Below are 19330 nucleotides of genomic sequence, written 5' to 3' on the forward strand. Positions count from 1 at the left end.
CGGATCGGGTTTTGGATGATTCGGGAGCATTTCAGCACCTATTGTGGAAGTTAGCATTTTAGAAGAATTTCATAAATTTGGGTTGAAGTGCATTTCAATGTTATCGATGTCCGTTTAGGATTCCGAGTCTGATAATAGCTCTGTATGGTGATTCTGTATTGGGAGCGCGTCCGGAAGTGGATTCGGAGGTTCGTAGGTCATTTTGGGCTCATTTGGCAAAAGTTAGAAATTTGAAGGTTTTTTAGAAGTTTGACCGGAAGTGGGCTTTTTGATATCGAGGTCGGATTCGGATTTTGGAATTTGGAGTAGGTCTGTAATGTCAAATATGACTTGCCTGCAAAATTTGAGATCAATCGGACGTAATTTGATAGGTTTCGGCATCGGATGTGCAAGTTAGAAGTTCAATAGTTCATTAGGTTTGAATCGATGCGAAATTAGCAGTTTTGATATTATTTGGTATGATTTGAGGCCTCGAGCAGGTCTGTGTTATGTTATGGAGCGGGTCGGTGTAATTGGACAGGGTTCCGGCGGCCTCGGGTGTGTTTTGGGCTGTATCGCTCTCTTATTTGATGTTTCAACATTGTTTCTTTGGGCATAAAGGGTATCATATTAAGAAAATGAGCTCCAAATTCAGTTTTTATTGAACCATTATATCCGTATCGTAATTGCGGAGCCATAGCAGAAAGAATTGTCGAATTTAGACATAGTATGAGGAAGTTATGCTCATTTTCCTGTCGAAAAAACTGCTAGCTTCTGGTGTAGTCGCAATTGCGAACATCTCTATCGCAATTGTGATGCCCAGTTCGCAATTGCGTAACTTTTTGTTGCAAAAGTGACACTTTCCAACCCTTCCTTGTTCACAATTGAGATGGCTTTCTTCTGGATCGCAAATGCGACATCTGCAGCTTGTTTTCAGCTATGTAACTCGGGTTTTTGCTTCATTTTATCATATTTTGAACCCTAGATCCGAGAGTGGACGATTTTAAGAGAGGAGTTTCATATCAAATTATTGGGTAAGTGCCTCTAACCAATTTTCAGTTATATTTTCTAATTATACCTTAGATTTAACATCAAAATTCATGAGAATCTAAAGGAAAATTTGGGGTTTTGAAGAAAAACCTAGAAATTGGTATTTTTGGATTTTGACCACGAATTTGGGCATGGAATTGGAAATAAATTATATACTTGAGTTCGTGGGGTTATGGGTAAAGTTTATCTTCGAAAACATTTGGAATCCGAGCACGTGGTCCCGAGGGTGATTTTATCGACTTTTCGAGCGGAGTTGAGAATTGTTATAAATTGGATTTTAAAGAGTATTAGAGTACATAATTTATGGGTTTGTACCTTTATTGGCTAGTTTTAGAGCGTTGGGCATCGGTTTGAGTCATCAGAAGGGCTTGGGAGCCGGTTATGGAGTTTCGGAGCGAGGTAAGTCTCCTTTCTAACCTTGTAAGAGGGAATTTACCACATAGGTGAAATAATTTAATATGTGCTTCTATTTGTGGGGGATATGTACGCACGAGGTGACGAGATTTCATACGTAGCTACTATTCATGTTTATGTCCGGGTAGTTTTAGGTTTACACCATGCTTTGTGGACACCGTTACTTGATTATATTTGTTAATTTTATCAAATGGAACTAAGTTGAGGATCTTTAAGTATTTAAAATGCTTCAAGTTGAATTGTCTTTATTTTTCTAAAAGAATCAAGAAAAGGGTTATGATTTAATGTTAAATTTATATTTGACCGCGTCGCAAGTATGATGCGCGAGCGGGGTGATTCCTTAAATTTATATTTGTCAGCGTCGCACATATGATTCGTGAGCGGGGTATTTCCTTCTACTAATCTTATGGGATTGGGTCATTCGCCTCGGCAGGATTTATTTACCACACTCTCACGGGAGCGGGTCATTCGCCTCGGCAGGTTAATAGATGCATCTATGGTTCGTGTCGTTCGACCCTCGGCAATGCACAATTTACTTTTATGTTGGATCAGGCCATACGTCTCGGCATTTCCTATAAAATATCCTCATAGAATCGTGCATAATATTTGGCAAGAAGGCAGTGTAGCTGTGGGTTTTTACCCTGATTTGAATTATGACAAACTTTTTGATGAAATCCACCATATATATATATCTGCTCCGGTTAAGGAGGGAATTTGCTAGTTGAAAGCTTGAATTAATTGTAAAAAGGGGAATTGTACTACATATTTTATACTTGTTTATTTTATTTATTTACACTGCCTCATATTTATTTACCTTTTTACTGTCCCTGATATTATTAGACCACTAGTAAGTGTCGAAGATGAACTCTCGTCACTACTTCTTCGAAGTTAGACTGGATACTTATTGGGTACGCATTATTTTTGTACTCATACTACACTTGCTGTACATTTTGTTGTACAGGCATGTATGTTCAGTGGCCTTGTGGGCACATCAACGTGGTTGATGCTGGAACTTAGGTGAGTTGCATCTTATGAGACGATACGCAGCCAGCAGAGTCTCCTTCAAAGTACTTGTATTTTCTTTTCCTTCCAAATTCGTATTCCACACAATTATTATATTTTATTTTATTTCCTAATAAATGCTCATGCTCTTGTGACACCGAGTTTTGGGATGATTATAGGATATTCAGTATTGAAATTGGAAAACCTTATTAGTATTCAGTAAAGTTCAATTTATACTAGTTAAGTTGAAGGAATATGATTTAAAAAACATATCAAAATGAGAATTTAATTAACTATTTAGTGTTGTTTTGCCTGACAGTGGTGTCCGGCGTCATCACGACCTTTAATGTATTTTGGGTCATGACAAAACTGGTCAAATAGATCATCAATACGTAGCAAAGGATACTTGTTCTTGATTGTGACTTTCTTCAACTGCATGTAGTCAATGCACGTTCTCATAGTGACATCCTTCTTCTTCACAAACAGAACAGGTGCACCCCAAGGTGATACACTAGGCCTAATAAACCCCTTCTTAAGGAGTTCCTGAAGCTGCTCCTTCAACTCAGCCGGTGACATACCGTACGGAGGAATAGAAATGGGCTAAGTGCCCGGCACCAAGTCGATACCAAAATCAATGTCCCTATCGGGCGGCATGCCCGGTAGGTCTGCAGGAAACACATCTAGAAAATCTCGCACCACCGGAACAGAATCAATAGGAGGAGTCTCAGCACTAACATCCCTTACAAAGGCCAAGTAAGAAAGACAACCCTTCTCAACCATCCGCTGGGCCTTCAAGTATGAAATCACTCTGCTGGGAACATAGTCTAAAAAACTTCACCACTCAATCTATGACAACTCCGGCATCGCCAATGTCACGGTCTTAGTGTGACAATCCAAAATAGGATGACATGGAGACAACCAATCCATACACAATATCACGTCAAAATCAACCATACTCAACAGCAAAAGATCAACTCTAGTCTCCAATCCCCCAATAGTCACTACACACGACCGATATACATGGTCCACAAAAATAATATCGCCCGCCAGTGTAGATACATGAACAGATGAAACTAAAGACTCATGGGGCTTATCCAGATAATGAGCAAAATACGATGATACATATGAATAGGTAGAACCAGGGTAAAATAATATAGAAGCATCTCGGTGACATACTGAGACAATACTTGTGATCATTGTGTCTGAAGCAATAACATCTGGTCTGTCAGGGAGTGCATAGAAACGGGCTTGATCGCCACCTGATTAGCCTCCCCCTCTAGGGCGACCCCTAGCTGACTGAGCTCCACCCCGATCTAGGTGGGCGGGTGGTGAAGTAACTGGTGCTGAACTCATAGGCTGGCTCATCTGCTGAGCTGGACCTCCCACTAGGCGGGGACACTGCCTCCTAATATGACCAAACTCTCCACACTCGTAGGAACTCCTAGGTGCTGGTGGTGGGGACTAAAGGGAGCCCCGAGCACCGGGATAACTGGTAGAAGGATTGGCACAAATGAGCCCTGAACCGATAGAGCACGGGACGAACTCTGAGCTGGAAGGGCACTGAGAGATGAGTGACCCTGATGAGAACTGTGTGAATCATGGCCAGATGATGCTCCACGGTGAATTGGATGAGCCGTCTAAGCATGCCTGTAGGGACGACCCCTGCCATGGTGGAATTAACCCCCAGAAGAAATACCACCAAAACTACTTGATCCACGAGACCTCTTGGCCTCCCTCTCAACTCGGTCCTGGCTGCGGACCAACTCTATCACCGAGCATTGTTAACAACCTCCTCAAAAGTAGTACCAGATACCCCCTCTCTAGTCATAAGTACCCACAGCTAAAATGTGAGGCCATCAATGAACCTCCTGATCCTCTCCCTATCAGTGGGAACCAACCAAACCGCATGACGGGCTAACTCAGAAAATATTATCTCGTACTATGTCACAGTCGTATCATCCTGACGCAACTGCTCGAACTATCTGTGCAGCTCCTCTCTGCGAGACTATGGCACATACTTCTCCAAGAAGAGAGCGGAGAACTCCTGCCATATAAGTGGCACTGCACCGACTAGCCTACACCTCTCATAAGCCTCCCACTAGGTGAAGGCAGCTCCAGAGAACTGAAAAGTAGTGAACGACACCCCACTGTTCTCTAGAATACCTGTTGTACGGAGCATCCTCTAACACTTATCCAAGAAGCCATGTGCATCCTCTCCCTCTGTACCACTGAACGTTGGAGGCTGGAGTCTCCCAAACCTCTCCAATCTACGCTGCTCATCATCAGGCATGACAGGAACTACATAGTACTGAGTAGTTGCAACCAGCTGGGCTGGTGGTGCCCCGGTGTCTGGAGTCCCTGCATCACCTACTCTGGTGTGCGGGTGGTGGGAGTTTGAGTACCTCCCCCAGCCTGAGAAGTGGCTGCTGCGATCGAAACAGAGACCGCCTGAGCAAGACTGGTGCACACGGTCAGGATCCGAGCTAAGGCCTCCTGAAGGCCTGGAATCAACTGGTGCCTGAGGTGGTCCCACTGGTGCATCCATAACTAGGACCTAATCCAACTGGGGCAATTGGTAGATTGCAGGTACTGCCCTAGCTATTGTGTGAGTTGCACCTCCGCACCTACCACGGCCTCTCACGGCCATGCCTGGTGGTACCGGTGGATGTCCGTCCTGCCCAGTAGTACGTGTCCTCACTATTTGTGGGAGAATATAGTAACATAAGTTTAGTCACTAGTATCAACAGGTTCGCACGATAAGAATTCAAGAATGTGAAGTTTCCTAAGGGTTCGGCAGCCTCTCGAAGATAAGTACATATGTCTTCATACCGATCCACAAGACTCTACTAAACCTGCTCATGACTCGTGAGACCTATGTAACCTAGGCTCTGATACTAACTTGTCACGACCCAAGTCCTAACCTGTCGTGATGGCGCCTATCGTGGAACTAGGCAAGCCGACATTCCCAAAACACTTTCAACATTTAACAGAAATAAATTAAGACATTTTAATATAACCGGAGTTTTTCATAAAAATAGGGTAAACCCAAACATAAGGGCAGAAAAATAGCCCCGATATCGGGGTATCACTAAGTCATGAGCAAACTAAACAACCAGCCGGAGGAGTTGTGTCTACAAGAGTCTGTATCAATTACAAATAGATGAGAAATCAAAGAGGGATAAATAAGGACTGCGAATGCCAAGAAGCTACCTCGTAAATCTCTGACAATCAATCGATCACGAGATCAATGCCCACCATGTCCAGAAACACCTGGATCTGCACATGAAGTGCATGTATAACGTGAGTACAACCAACTCCGTAAGTGACAATAATAAATAAGGAACCGAAGAAAGTGATGAGCTACACAATTATAGTTCATTTTCAGTAATTTCGGCAAGGGGTAGACATGCTTTCAAATCCGGCAAATTAAGTCAAATCAGTTTTATATAGTTTCAAGTTCAAGTAAAAACCGGATACAAAATCTTCCAGAAAATTTCAAAACAATGATAGATAGCAACTAAGCGCAATAACAAATGAAAGCAAGTATAGGCTCCGGAGGGGCTCCTTCAGCCCAAGCGTTATCCCGGACCATATATATATATATGTGTGTGTGTGTGTGTGTGTGTATATATATATATATACATACATATATATATCCCTAAGGCCCTGAGTACAAAACAGCAATAGCAGCTAATTCAACAAGTACATGACCACAGCGGGTCCCAACAGTGACGTCATATAGTCTAAGCATGATTTATAACATGGATTTTTGTCCAATTTCTATAACACTGGGAGAAACACATAGTTAACAACAAGTTATTCAACTTTACAGCTTCCCAGGATAGTCCAAGTCACAATCCTCTCAGTGCACGTCAGTCATCTAGCATGTGCGTCACCTCCAAAATAATCACATGACACAAAAATTCGGGGTTTCATACCCTCAGGACCAGATGTAAAACTGTTACTTACCTCAATCCGAGTAAAATGCTAATCCAAAATGTCTTTGTCTCGCGAGTCAGCCTCCAAATGCCCCGAATCTAGCCACAAGTAGTACAATACAATCAATATAGGCTAAAGGGAGCAATTTCACAAGAAAAGTACTAAATTATAGCAAAATCCGAAATCAGCCCGAACCCGGCCCCTGGGACTACGTCTCGAAATCCGACAAAAATCACAAAACCTGAAAGCTCATTCACTCACGAGTCTAACCATACCAAATTTACTCAAATCCGATAACAAAATCTCATTCAAACCCTCAAAAATCCATCTCAAGAACACTTCCTCTTTTTCCCCAATTTTCCATCCCAAATCACAAATTAAATGATGGAATTACAGACATAATCATGAAATTTGACCAAAATTAGATAGGAATCACTTACCCCAAACACCCACGCAAGAATCTCTCAAAATATCGCCTTCTACCGAGCTCCCACTTCAATTTTATGATATGAACTCGAAACCCTCGTTTTGAATATTTTAAATCTGCCCAGATACACCTTCATCGCAATCCCGGAAATAGCCTCGCGATCGCGAAGCACTAAATAGCCCGCCCCTCAGCTTACCTTTTACGAATACAGATACCTTTACACGATCGCGGAATACTGCCTCTCAAACCTACGCGATCACATCCAGCTTCATATGATCGCGTAGACCAATTGCCTCGCCTCCTCCTCTGCTCAAATCCTTCTATGCGAACGCGGCCTTAGCCACACGTTCGCGAAGCACAACTTATCACACTTATGCGATCGCGTTCCTGACTCCGCGACCGCATAGAACAAATTCACCTCTGCCCCAAATAAGCTTGTGTGATAGCGAATGAATTCATGCGATCGCGTACAAGGAAACCAGAACTAGCTAAAACCAGAAACTTCAGCTAACAAGCTAAGTTCAAAATGATCCGATGGCCACCCGAAACTCACCTGAGACCTCCGAGACCTCAACCAAACATACCACCAAGTCCCAAAATATCATATGAACTTAGTCGAATTCTCAAATCACCTCAAACAACATCAAAAACAGGAATTACATACGGATTCAAGCCTAATGAACTTTGAAATTTCCAAAATCTACAAACGACGCCAAAACCTATCAAATCACGTCCGATTGACCTCAAATTTTGCACACAAATCATAAATGACACCACGAACCAGCTCCAACTTCCGAAAATCCAATCCGACCCTGATATCAAAAAGTCCACTCCTTGTCAAACTTTCCAAAATTCCTACTTTTGCAAATTCAAGCCTAATTCTACTACGGACCTCCAAAACACAATCTGGGCGCGCCCCTAAGTCCAAAATCACCTGACGGAGCTAACGGAATCATAAAAATTCAAGTCCGAAGTCGTTTACACATAAGTCGACACCCGGTCAACTTTTCCAACTTAAGCTTCCAATTAAGAGACTAAGTATCTCAGTTCATTCTGAAACCACTCCGGACCTGAACCAACCAACATGATAAGTCAAAATACAGTTGTAGATCACAAAAGAAGCGAAAATGGGGGAACGAGGCTACAACTCTCAAAACGACCGACCGGGTCGTTACAAAGAGTCACCTTCGTTAAGGAGCGTTTCACTCTTAATATAGGACTTCACTGTGCGAATTCAGATTTAGTCGTATCTCATTGTCGGTACCAGACACTCGTGGGAAACCAAAGAAAAAAGAATATATAAAGATAATTTAATCAAATTAGGCTTCTACTTAAGGTTAAATATGACAAGTAAAAGAGACCAGAAACAACTACAGTCAGATCTCTCTATAATAATTAACAACATCATTATATAACAGTCATTCACTATAAAAACGAAGTTTTTTCGAAGCCGATCTTTATGTTATGCTATATCATATGTCCTGTATAACAACATTTCAATATAGCATCCAAAAAATATCGGAATATACGCTACTGTTATGGAGAGGTTTAGCTAAGACATCGGATTTTGCATGGGAATTCTAACATAAAACATGAGAGGGATAACAATTCCAACTTTCAATAAATTTCCAAGTGTCGTATAATGGGCATATTTTGAAACTCATTGAAGATTTCCTAGTACTAATTGCAAATGCACATATTTTGAGAAGCCTATTGCTTACTCCAAAGACTTAGGAATAGGACTTCATTCCAAGTTCCAATAGAGAGGAGGGTTAAGAGAAACCTCGCTCACTGTCACCACTGCAAATCTTCAAAGATCTCTTTTTCACTTTCTGTCCGTTACTCTTTCTTTGAGCTAAAGACAACAACTCCAATAGGGAGTACAACATTGGTTTATATTGATTTGTTAAGTTATAATATTTCCATCTCAAATTATATATCGTAATGTCTTAAATAAATGTCTCTAAGTTGTATGTCATTTTAGAAGTGCAAAATAAAATTAATTATTTTTCTTCTATTTTATACTTAGTAGTAATTATTTTTGAAGATTGAGATAACACATAAACAGAGTAAATATTCAATAAAGAGAGATTATATCTTAAGAAATAAATAAGAATAAAATAGTTAAGAACTCATCCTAGTTAATATATTCATAAGAGACATGTAAAAGAAAAATACAATATATAATTTGAAACGGAGGGAATATGTATCAGTAGTATAAAAAATTTACATTATTAGGGATCGTTCAGTTATTGGGACTAGGATTATAATCTTGAAATAGAATTTGAGATTGTATTTATCTAGTGTTTGATTATGAGCAGTAGCGTATGCACGATTTTACATAAGTGGTACCATAATTTGAAGAAATGGACATAGGAACAGATTACTATAATAATAAGCGATGTCATTTTCTATACGTATCCCCAATATTTTGATTTTTCTTATAAATATCTAGTGAAATTTTTTGAACAAGCGGTGTCCCATGACACCGCATGGTATAATGTCCATACGCCCCAGATTGTGGGTATTAATGATACCGGTAAAAAATTTATACTAAAATGATGGTATTAACTAACCCATATAGGAGTATTAGATATGGGATAACTATCCCAAGATTATAATTTTGATTTTATTTATCCCTAGATAACTCTCTTTAGAACCAAATGACCCCCGTAAATATCTTAATATGTATATAGTAAATTAATTAAGTACTACTTTGTCGATTACCAACTTATAATGATAGAGATTATCCTGTAATTTACTGTATAAGTGATCTTTTTATGTTAGTAAAGAGAGATTCACAGACTGAAGTATAAGAATTTACCGTTCATACAGTGTGAAACTTTCTAATATGTTCTGTAATTCGATCGGGTTAATAGATTACTCATCCATTGTTGACTCTGAGTGATATTATTGTACTCTCTTTCAATTTATTTGGCAAAATTTTATCTTTAGTCTGTCACAAAAAAAAAATTAGTTTTATAAATTTAAAAATAATATAACTCTAACTTTTTATTTTACCAGAAACTTTTAGGGTTACACAAATATTTATGACTTATTTTAGATTACAAGATTTAAAAATTTTCTTTATTTCTTAAACTCCAAACTGAATCAAACTTTGCCAGGTAAAGTGAAACGGAAAGAACATTAAATAGTGTAATAATTTTAGAATTTAACTATGGATAGAACGTAAACTCAAATCTCAACATAAAAAAAGTGTCAAATTCGACTGGCAAAATTGGCATATAATATTGAACTAGATGTACATACGTACATGTCTTTCAAAATAATATTCAACAATTTTTTTTAAGATAACAAGCTTCCCATTTCCAAATTACTCCTTCATGTTGTTCTCGATTGAGAGATTGATCGACCTATTACATAAAGTGATGTTTTTTCTGCAAGATCCATAACTATCTCCAGATATCTGATAAATTTGCTCTTCTTTTTCCCGTTGAAAAGGAAAAATTTGTATGTAAATGCTTAAACGTGAAAAGAAATGACAAGAGCCGTACTAACAAAGTATGATGCAAGTGATCCTAGCTTTTTTTCTTCCGTTGTTTATATCTGTTGCTCATACTCTTCCAAAATGTTATTGGGATCCTCCAAAAGTAGTATATTTTGAAGAATCCGACACAGGTGCAACCACATTTTGAAGAGTCTGTAACGTTTCCATCACATTGATCACCACCATCCATGGACAACATGGTTACAAGTATCTTTGATCCACCTAAAGCTCTTTCTTAATGAACCCTTCATCTTACCTTCCATAGCATAAGCTTTATATCCTACAACTCTTCTCTTTCTTTGCAATTCAAGATCATTCAAATTCCACCGTTTTATAGATGAAGATGACATCACTTTGCTCTTATTATTATTGCTCTTTTTCACCTTATTCACTTCCTTATCCATAGAAAAATAAGGAACATGAGAAGTACTATAACTCCTTAAATCTTGCATGTTTGTTGGTGTTGCTGCTGCCTTTTGCATTCTTCCTTCTCTTGTTGACATTGATCTAAAATTTTCCATTATTAGGAATGAAAATGAGAGGTTTAATTTGTGATGGGGTTTGAGTTTAGAGGAAGAGGCAGGGATTTAGAGGGAGGAAAAAGAAAGGATTGGTTATTACTTATTAGGCTTTGCTTCGAGATTTGGTTTTGAGTAACTATGGATTTATGTAGAAAAGGTAGAGGTGGCTTTATCTTTTTATTCTATTCTTGATTAGCTTTTCCTCCTTTTCCCTTTTTCTTTTACTTTTTCATGATTCTTTTCGTTAATGGAGTTATGTCACTCCGATAGTAATAGGTGCAAGATGTACACCGAATATTAATTTTTCTTATGCGAACTCTATATAAAGGTTTTAATAATCCTCATATATATTGGCAAGTCTTCAGTTATTACTTATAAATAGTGTAGTCTGTTGTAATATTTGTAGTAAAATTTTAGATCTTGAATCCGATTTTAAGTTAATATTACCACCATTTGCGAGCTGCATGGGTCAATGAGGACTGCTGACCGGCATCCGCATAATTCCGCAAAAATTCTGTATATACATATATATATATATATATCTTTAAAAATAGTAATATATTAATAGTGCTACCGAATTAACATCGCGTCAAACATGTCATCATTCATTTATTTTTTTCAGAAAGTATAACTGTGGATAATGAGGGGCGAGGAATAAGTTGTGGGGTAAAATAGTTTGAGCCTTTATAGACTAAAAGATAGATAGCACGCATTTTAGAAAGCAATCTAAGGTGGAAGTATTGCTCATTAAAGTCAGCTTAAACTCCCGATAAGTACCCTTTTTTTTTGGTAGATGAGAAATTCATTCTGAATGAAAACATATGCACATGTAAATATTTTTCCCTTAGGGGATGGTAGATAATCTACTCAACAGAATCGATGGTTACATCACATCAATAAATTCAATATATACATTAACACTTTTATTACTTAATTATGGTTAAATAATAAATATTCCCAATTTTAGAAGTTTAAAATTTAAACTTGGAAAGTGGGGGTATTGGGAGATATAACATAGCTGTAAATATGGTGTAATATTATTTTGGGTTTATTTTAGGAAGTTGTATATGTTTAGAAGACTATAGTAGTGGTTGCCTTATTTTCTACAATAGCTTTCTTAGTTAACAAAACATAGGTTTTGTATACATTAACACCTGATTATTTAATAGAAGACAGAGAACTTCATTCTCTCTTAAACTCTTCATGGTACCAGAGCCATAACCCAGAAGAAATTGGGTGAGATGGCCGGCAACGACAAGAAGAAGGATGGAGACAGAGACAGTGGATCACGAAGCATTATCGCCATATTTCTTGCTTTCGGCAGACCATACAGGAATATGCATAACTCATGTGGTTTTGAAGGGCGACAATTATGACGAATGGGCTAAGGCCGTGAGAAACGCTTTTATAGCCAAAAAGAGATTGGGTTTTATTGACAGAATGATTACAAATCCTAAGGAAGAAGGATTTGAACTCGATGATTGGTATGCCGTCAATTCGCTATTGGTTGCTTGGGTCTTTAACACCATAGATCCGCCACTTCGTTCTACGATCTCTTACATGGAAACTGTTAAAGAACTATGGGAAGACTTGAGAGAACGATTCTAAATTGGTAATGACATGAGAATACACCAGTTGAAAAACGAACTTGCATCTTGTAAATAAGGAGGACAGACCGTTGCTGCATACTATGGTAAATTGAAGAGCATGTGGGAAGAACTTATTGGTTACACAAAGAATCCGATATGTACATGTGCTGGGTGTAGGTGTGGGGCAGCAAAGGAACTGGTACAAGAACGCAAAAAAGAGAAAGTATATAAGTTCTTAATGGGACTTGATGATGTGGTGTGTGGGACTACACGTTCCAACATATTAATCATGGCATCCCTACCTGCGTTGAATCGAGTTTATGCCATGATTATACAAGAGGAGCGACATCGGAACGTTGCTCGAGCTAAGGAGGAGCGTGCAAACTCTGTTGCTTTTGCTGTGCAGTCCTTGTCTAATGCTCGCATCAACTACAATGGCAGAACATCTAATAATTTGGATAAACCAACATGTGGTAATTGCGGGAAACTTGGACATGAAAAGAAAGATTGTTTTCTATTGATCGGGTATCCTGAATGGTGAGGTACATGACGAGGAGGAGGAAGGACTACTGGACGTGGTCGTGGTGGACGATCTGGAAACTTTGGTAATTATGGACATGGTGGCACTGGACATGGGATTACAGCAGTTGCTAATGCTACACAAGAAACTGAGTAAAATAGTAAAATAGAGGCAAATGTTAATGCTTGGACGGGATTATCCAATGACCAGTGGAGTGCACTGGTTTCCATGCTTAATTCCCACAATAAGAACCATGATAAATTGTTAGGTAACGCTTTTGGAATTCGTTGGACTGTCGACTCGGGGACATCTCACCATATGAGTGGTGATGCCAAGTTATTTACAGATTTGTATGATGTGACACTATATCTAGTAGGCCTTCCAAACAGTTCCACGACTACGGCTTCGAAGTCGGGGACTGTTATATTCGAAAATAATCTGAAATTGCATCATATTCTTTATGTACCTCAACTAAAATGCAATTTAATTTTTGTGTCTAAGGTCGCTAATGAAAATAATTGCTTAGTCATATTTGCTGACATGCTTTGTGTGATACAGGACCGGACTTTGAGGATAGTGACTGGTGTGGGTAAGCAATGCGATGGGGTATATTATTTGAAGTCAGTGGCTCGAGCACACGCAAATAGCAACCATAAGGTGGATAATTTTAATTTATGGCATCGTCGGCTTGGTCATCCCTCTAATAAGATAGTTTCTCTTATTCTTGGAATCAGTAGTCATAGTAGAACAGATGAGTTATGTAATGTTTGTTTAAGAGCAAAACAAACAAGAGAAAATTTTCCTAATAGTATGAATAAAAGTACTGATTTATTTGAATCAATCCATTGTGATGTGTGGGGCCCTTATCGTGTTCCTTCTACTTGTGGCGTTGTATATTTTCTTACTATTGTGGATGATTTTTCTCGTGGTGTGTGGGTCTATTTAATGGCCAAGAAAAGTGAGGTTGAAAATAAAATAAAACAATTTTGTTCCATGGTTATGACTCAGTTTCAGAAAAGGGTGAAAATAGTTAGAAGCGACAACGGTAAGGAGCTCACTTGTCTTCATACTTTCTATGCGGAGCAGGGAATAGTCCATCAAACACCTTCTGTTGATAAACCTCAGCAAAGACGAGTGGAAAGGAAGCATCGTCATATTTTGAATGTTGTACTTTGTTTCCAAGCTAATTTGCCGATTCTCATTTTGAGAGAATGTGTTTTGACTGCAGTTTATCTTATTAATCATACTCCTACTCCCATATTGAATGGAAAGACTCCGTACGAGTTAATTTTTAAAGAGCCTTCCTATAAGCCTCTAAAAGTATCTGGATGTCTAATTGTCTATGCTTTGCTCATGTTAGGTCCCGTGAAAAAGATAAGTTTAGCTCTGGGAGCCGTCGATTTATTTTTGTTGGATATCCTTTCGGGAAGAAGGGATGGCGTGTCTATGATTTAGAGACTGGAGATTCTTTTGTGTCTCATGATGTTATTTTTTATGAAAAAGTCTTCCCTTATGTTAGTTCAGTGTTTGACTCTGAGCCTACCACTCCGCTGGATTCCTCTGGTGCTTCCCCCACTAATGATCATATTATGCAATATGATCACTCACCCTCTGTTCACTCAAGGGGGAGTTTTCATATTGAGCCTAACGTAAATGAAAGAAATGAGGAGTAGATGTTACTTCTCCTAGTCCCATTCAGGAGGAAAATATGAACACAAGTTCTACCATTGTGGATACAGAGACTCCTACTACTACTATTACTATTGTGGGTGAAGCTCTTGGTCGAGGACATCGGGACCGTCCATCAGATTAAAAGATTATGTATGTTACATAACTCAGTGTCATACTACTATGTGCATAGATACCCCAACACAAAGCTCATCACCCATTCATTCACAGTTTTCAGGTACGCCGTATCCCATAGCTAACTATGTGACTTGCAATAATTTTCTTCTAGACACAAGAGCTTTCTGGCAGCTGTTACTGCAGGTATTGAACCCACAAGGTTTTATGATGTTGTGCGTGATCCACTTTGGCAACGTGCTATGAAAGAAGAAATTGACGCATTGGAAAAGAATGCTTTATGAATATTAGAGTTTCTTCCCCCGGGAAAGAAGACTATCAGATGCAAGTACAACAACAACAATAACAAAAATCCAGTAAAATAAAATCAAATATAATTCTGATGATACAATTGAGCGATTTAAAACTCAGCTTGTGGTTCTTGGTAACAAGCAGGTGGCTGGAATTGATTACAATGAAACTTTCACTCCGGTGGCGAAAATGGTAATTGTACGAGTTTTTCTTAGCATTGCTGCGGCTAAAAATGAGATTTGCATCAAATGAATGTTCATAATGCATTCTTGCATGAGGATCTAGATGAAGAAGTTTATATGCAACTTCCAGCCGAATTTGAGACCTCGACTCAAGGAAAAGTGTGTCGCCTTCGCAAATCCTTATATGGATTGCGACAAGCTCCAAGAAATTGGTATGCTAAACTTGCTACTGCCTTAAGGACATTTGGTTTGTGCAATCATTTGCAAATTATTCTTTATTCTCTTGTATAAAGAATGGTTTAACATTATACATGTTCTTGTTTATGTCGACGATCTGATCATTGGCGGAGACGATTCTGGTGTTATTGCTAACTTCAAACAATATTTGCATCGTTGCTTTCACATGAAAGATCTTGGGCCATTAAAATATTTTTTGGGGATAAAGTGGCTAGAGGTATAAATGATCTGTTTCTTTGTCAGAGAAAATATGCAGTCGATATTTTGAGTGAAACTAGACTTCTTGGAGCCAAACCTGCTAGCTTTCCTATTGAGCAGAATCATAAGCTAGCATTGGAGAATGGTAATGAATTTGCTGAACCTGAAAAATATAGATGATTGGTCGGTTGACTAATTTATTTGACCATCTCTCGTCCCGAGCTGTGCTATTTAGTTCATATATTAGCTCAGTTCATGCATTGTCCAAAAGAGAGACATTGGGGGGAAGCATTGCATGTACTGAGAATTTTCTTACGAGCTGATAGCAATTGCTCTTACATGCATATTGTGATTCTGATTATGCAAGTTGTCCGATGACACAGCGTTCTTTAACTGGTTATTTTAGTCTACTGGAAAATTCACCTATCTCTTGGAAAACCAAGAAACAACATGCTGTCTCTCGCTCCTCGGCCAAAGCGGAATATCGTTCTATGGCGACAATAGTGTGTGAGTTAAAATGGCTCAAGGCTATATTACGATCCTTAGGTGTCTTTCACAAGGATCTTGTTCTTTAATATTGTGATAGTCAAGCTGCTCTACATATATCTGCAAATTCAGTTTTTCATGAGCGTACAAAGCACATCGAGGTTGATTGTCACTTCGTACGTGATGAAATAACAGTTGGTAACGTTGTTGCATCTCATATGCGCACTTCTGAACAACTAGCAGACATATTTACTAAAGCATTTGGGAAACAACAATTTTTGTACCTACTTCGCAAGTTGGCCATTCGCGATCTTCATGCTCCAACTTGAGGGGGAGTATTCAGAGATATAACATAGTTGTAAATATGGTGTAATATATTTCGTGTTTATTTTAGGAAGTTATATATGTTTAGGAGACTATAGTAGTGGTTGCCTTATTTTCTACAATAGCTTTCTTAGTTAACAAGACATATATTTTGTATATATTAAAACCTGATTAAACATAGAACTTCATTCTCTCTTAAACTCTTGGGGGGTTGGGGGGAGGGGCGAGGAGGTGAAAGCAAATAGTGTTGAGGGCTAAGTTTCGATAAATATGAAATAGAGATACCATAATGCCAGATTTCACATGCTTAACAGCAAAGGCATCATGTAATTTGCATCGTAATAATTAGCATTATAATACCTAAGACAGTCTTATCTGAAGCGCGGACACAGCAATCACTCAAGTGAATAGAAATTCATCATATCACTCCCTTGAACTTTTACCAAATACTTCATTATGCTAAAAACAAAAAGGTTTTTTTTCGGTTGACATCAGTAGTTGTAGTTTCTGCGTGCTTTTACACATATCTAAGATGTCATATATTTATACATTATCTTCTTACCAATATAAGAGAAAACGAGCTAAAATTTTCAGTTTTTTCCTATAACGATAGCCTCTAGGGCAGGATGCTTACACCTCAACTATTCCACCAGATGCTTGCCGAGCACAAATACCGATTAACTCTGACACCAAGGCTTAAGCAGATTGGAAAAAATCATCTAAAAATTTTATGCCTTATTGAAATATGAACCTGATCTCCAAAGTTTGCACCACTTCATTAACCACTAGATTACGTCCTTGGACTTAAATTGTTCGTTTCTTTCAAATTAATAGCAAGAAAACACCAAAATAATTACTACAATATAGAACATCACCAACAAGCTCTGCAGGAAATAGCATGCTCTTGTATGAGCTCCAAACTGTTCAATCCAATATTTCAAGAAATGATCACTTTCTCAGAAACAGTTAATGAGTGGTGGAACTTGATCAACAAGAACTTTGAACATGAGTTCGGAACATGTTCTAAGATTTGAAAAAGAACATGCGATGGTTGTTGAAGCAGTAACAAAAAACAAAAATTCAAGACAACATTACTGCTCGGACAATGATTTCCAAATCCTCTACTCACATTTAGTACAAGCCCTTAAAAATCGTATCAATATATAAGGGGAGAAATTCAAAAATAGCCAGATTTACAAGTGGTCATTCAAAAATAGTCACAGTTTCAAAAGTAATCTAAATTTGGTCACTTTTCATGTAAAGATAAATCTAAACGAAAATATTGTTCAAAATCCGAAAAATACTCCAACATAATATACTGGAATTCTAACATATTATACTAGAACTCCCGTATATTATCCTGGAGTTCCGGCATAAGTATACTGGAGTTCCAGTATAATATATCGGTCCAGCATAATATGCTGAAAGTTCATACACAGGTGCTCCAATCTCCAGTATATTATGCTGGAACTTTCTGCGTGTCGGAGTTCCAGCATAATATGCTGGAAGTTCATACACAGGTGCACCGATCTCCAGTATATTATCCTTGAAACTTTCCGTGTTGCAGCAAAATAGTGGCTATTTTTCAATAACTTTGAAAATGCTGGCTATTTTTCAATGACCAGTCCGAAAACTGGCTAGCCCGTGCTATTTTTCCATATATAAGCCAATTTAAAAAAAAAAAAAAAGACCATATGCACTGTCAAACAAATAAACAGCGATCCTACTGGGAAGATTAAGCAATTAACCCAACTGCAAAACAAGAAAGTATAATTGTCACAGTTCATATACAATAACAACTACTATTATGCCTCGTTCTCAAACGAGTTGGGAACTGATACATGCATAAAATTGATCAGCAAGAGAACTAACACTCTTGTAACTGTCAAAGCAAGTGATTTCAATGAGTTCATAGATCATAATCCAGACGTTGACCATCAAAGAATAAATGGCAACTACTACTTCTCAAGAACCCAAAATGACTACAGCAAAAATAATTATCTACTGTATGCCATCAAAAAGTGCAACTTGAATTTAGTTGTCCAAATGCTATCTACTGTACAGCTTTTTCAGTAACTAACAATTGGTACAAAACTAGTAGCAGAGCACCATTACATAGGTGTAGGGGTGGCAAAATGGTTAAAAGAAAACAATTAACCACCCATATTATCTACTAAAAAATGGGTTGAATAATGAACTTTTTAAAAATGGGTCAAATATGGATAAGAACCAATGGGTCTAAAGCCTCAAATTGGGGATTTTAGGGAGACTATTCTCCCAAAAGTGATCATATGGATATGATTATCCATATTATACGCCGGTTAACCCGTTTTTTGTCCGTATTAAATATGCGTCAGGTCGGATAATTGATTCGTTTTTCATTACCCGTTTTCGACCCGAACCATATCCGACCCACCCTGCCTGTTTGCCACTCCTACACAGGTGCATCCTTGAAATTTTGTGCAATGGCTAAAGATGCATTCTTGAAATTTTGCACAAATCTGTAATAAACACAGACAATTGACGGAGAACACAAAGTAAGGGAACAACCATTTGAAGGGAAAAATTGCATAGGGCGCTCTATTTGGTTGCCCTCATTTAACCTATACCCATTTTTTTAAAAACTTTTAACTTGTACCCACTTTTTAAACAACTTCAGGCCCCTTTCTTCTCCTCCTTCTCCTCTTCAAAGTTTTATCTTTTCTTTTTCCAGAAGTAAGGTTCATCCCTATCTAATTCTTCTTATTTCTCCTGTGAGTCCTATAAATTTTCACGCCAACCTATACATAACAACCAATTTGCTTTCTTCGTCACTTCCTATCACGTGACAATGCATATATATATATATATATATACACAC

The 19330-nt window shown here is 38.2% G+C and overlaps 1 protein-coding gene across 1 annotated transcript; it reads left to right on the forward strand.

Annotated features, from left to right (window-relative positions):
- Positions 1-12106: 12106 nt before the first annotated feature.
- On the forward strand, positions 12107-12448 carry LOC138879146 (uncharacterized). Its single transcript, XM_070158735.1, has one exon. It carries the CDS (start codon positions 12107-12109, stop codon positions 12446-12448), a length of 342 nt encoding a protein of 113 aa, XP_070014836.1.
- Positions 12449-19330: the final 6882 nt, after the last annotated feature.

This window comes from Nicotiana sylvestris, chromosome 10 (assembly GCF_000393655.2).
Source record: "Nicotiana sylvestris chromosome 10, ASM39365v2, whole genome shotgun sequence".
Lineage (NCBI taxonomy): Eukaryota > Viridiplantae > Streptophyta > Magnoliopsida > Solanales > Solanaceae > Nicotiana > Nicotiana sylvestris.

Excerpts from the sequence above, each read along its gene's own strand:
- LOC138879146 (XM_070158735.1), top strand. The coding sequence starts at position 12,107 with ATGGAGACAGAGACAGTGGATCACGAAGCATTATCGCCATATTTCTTG.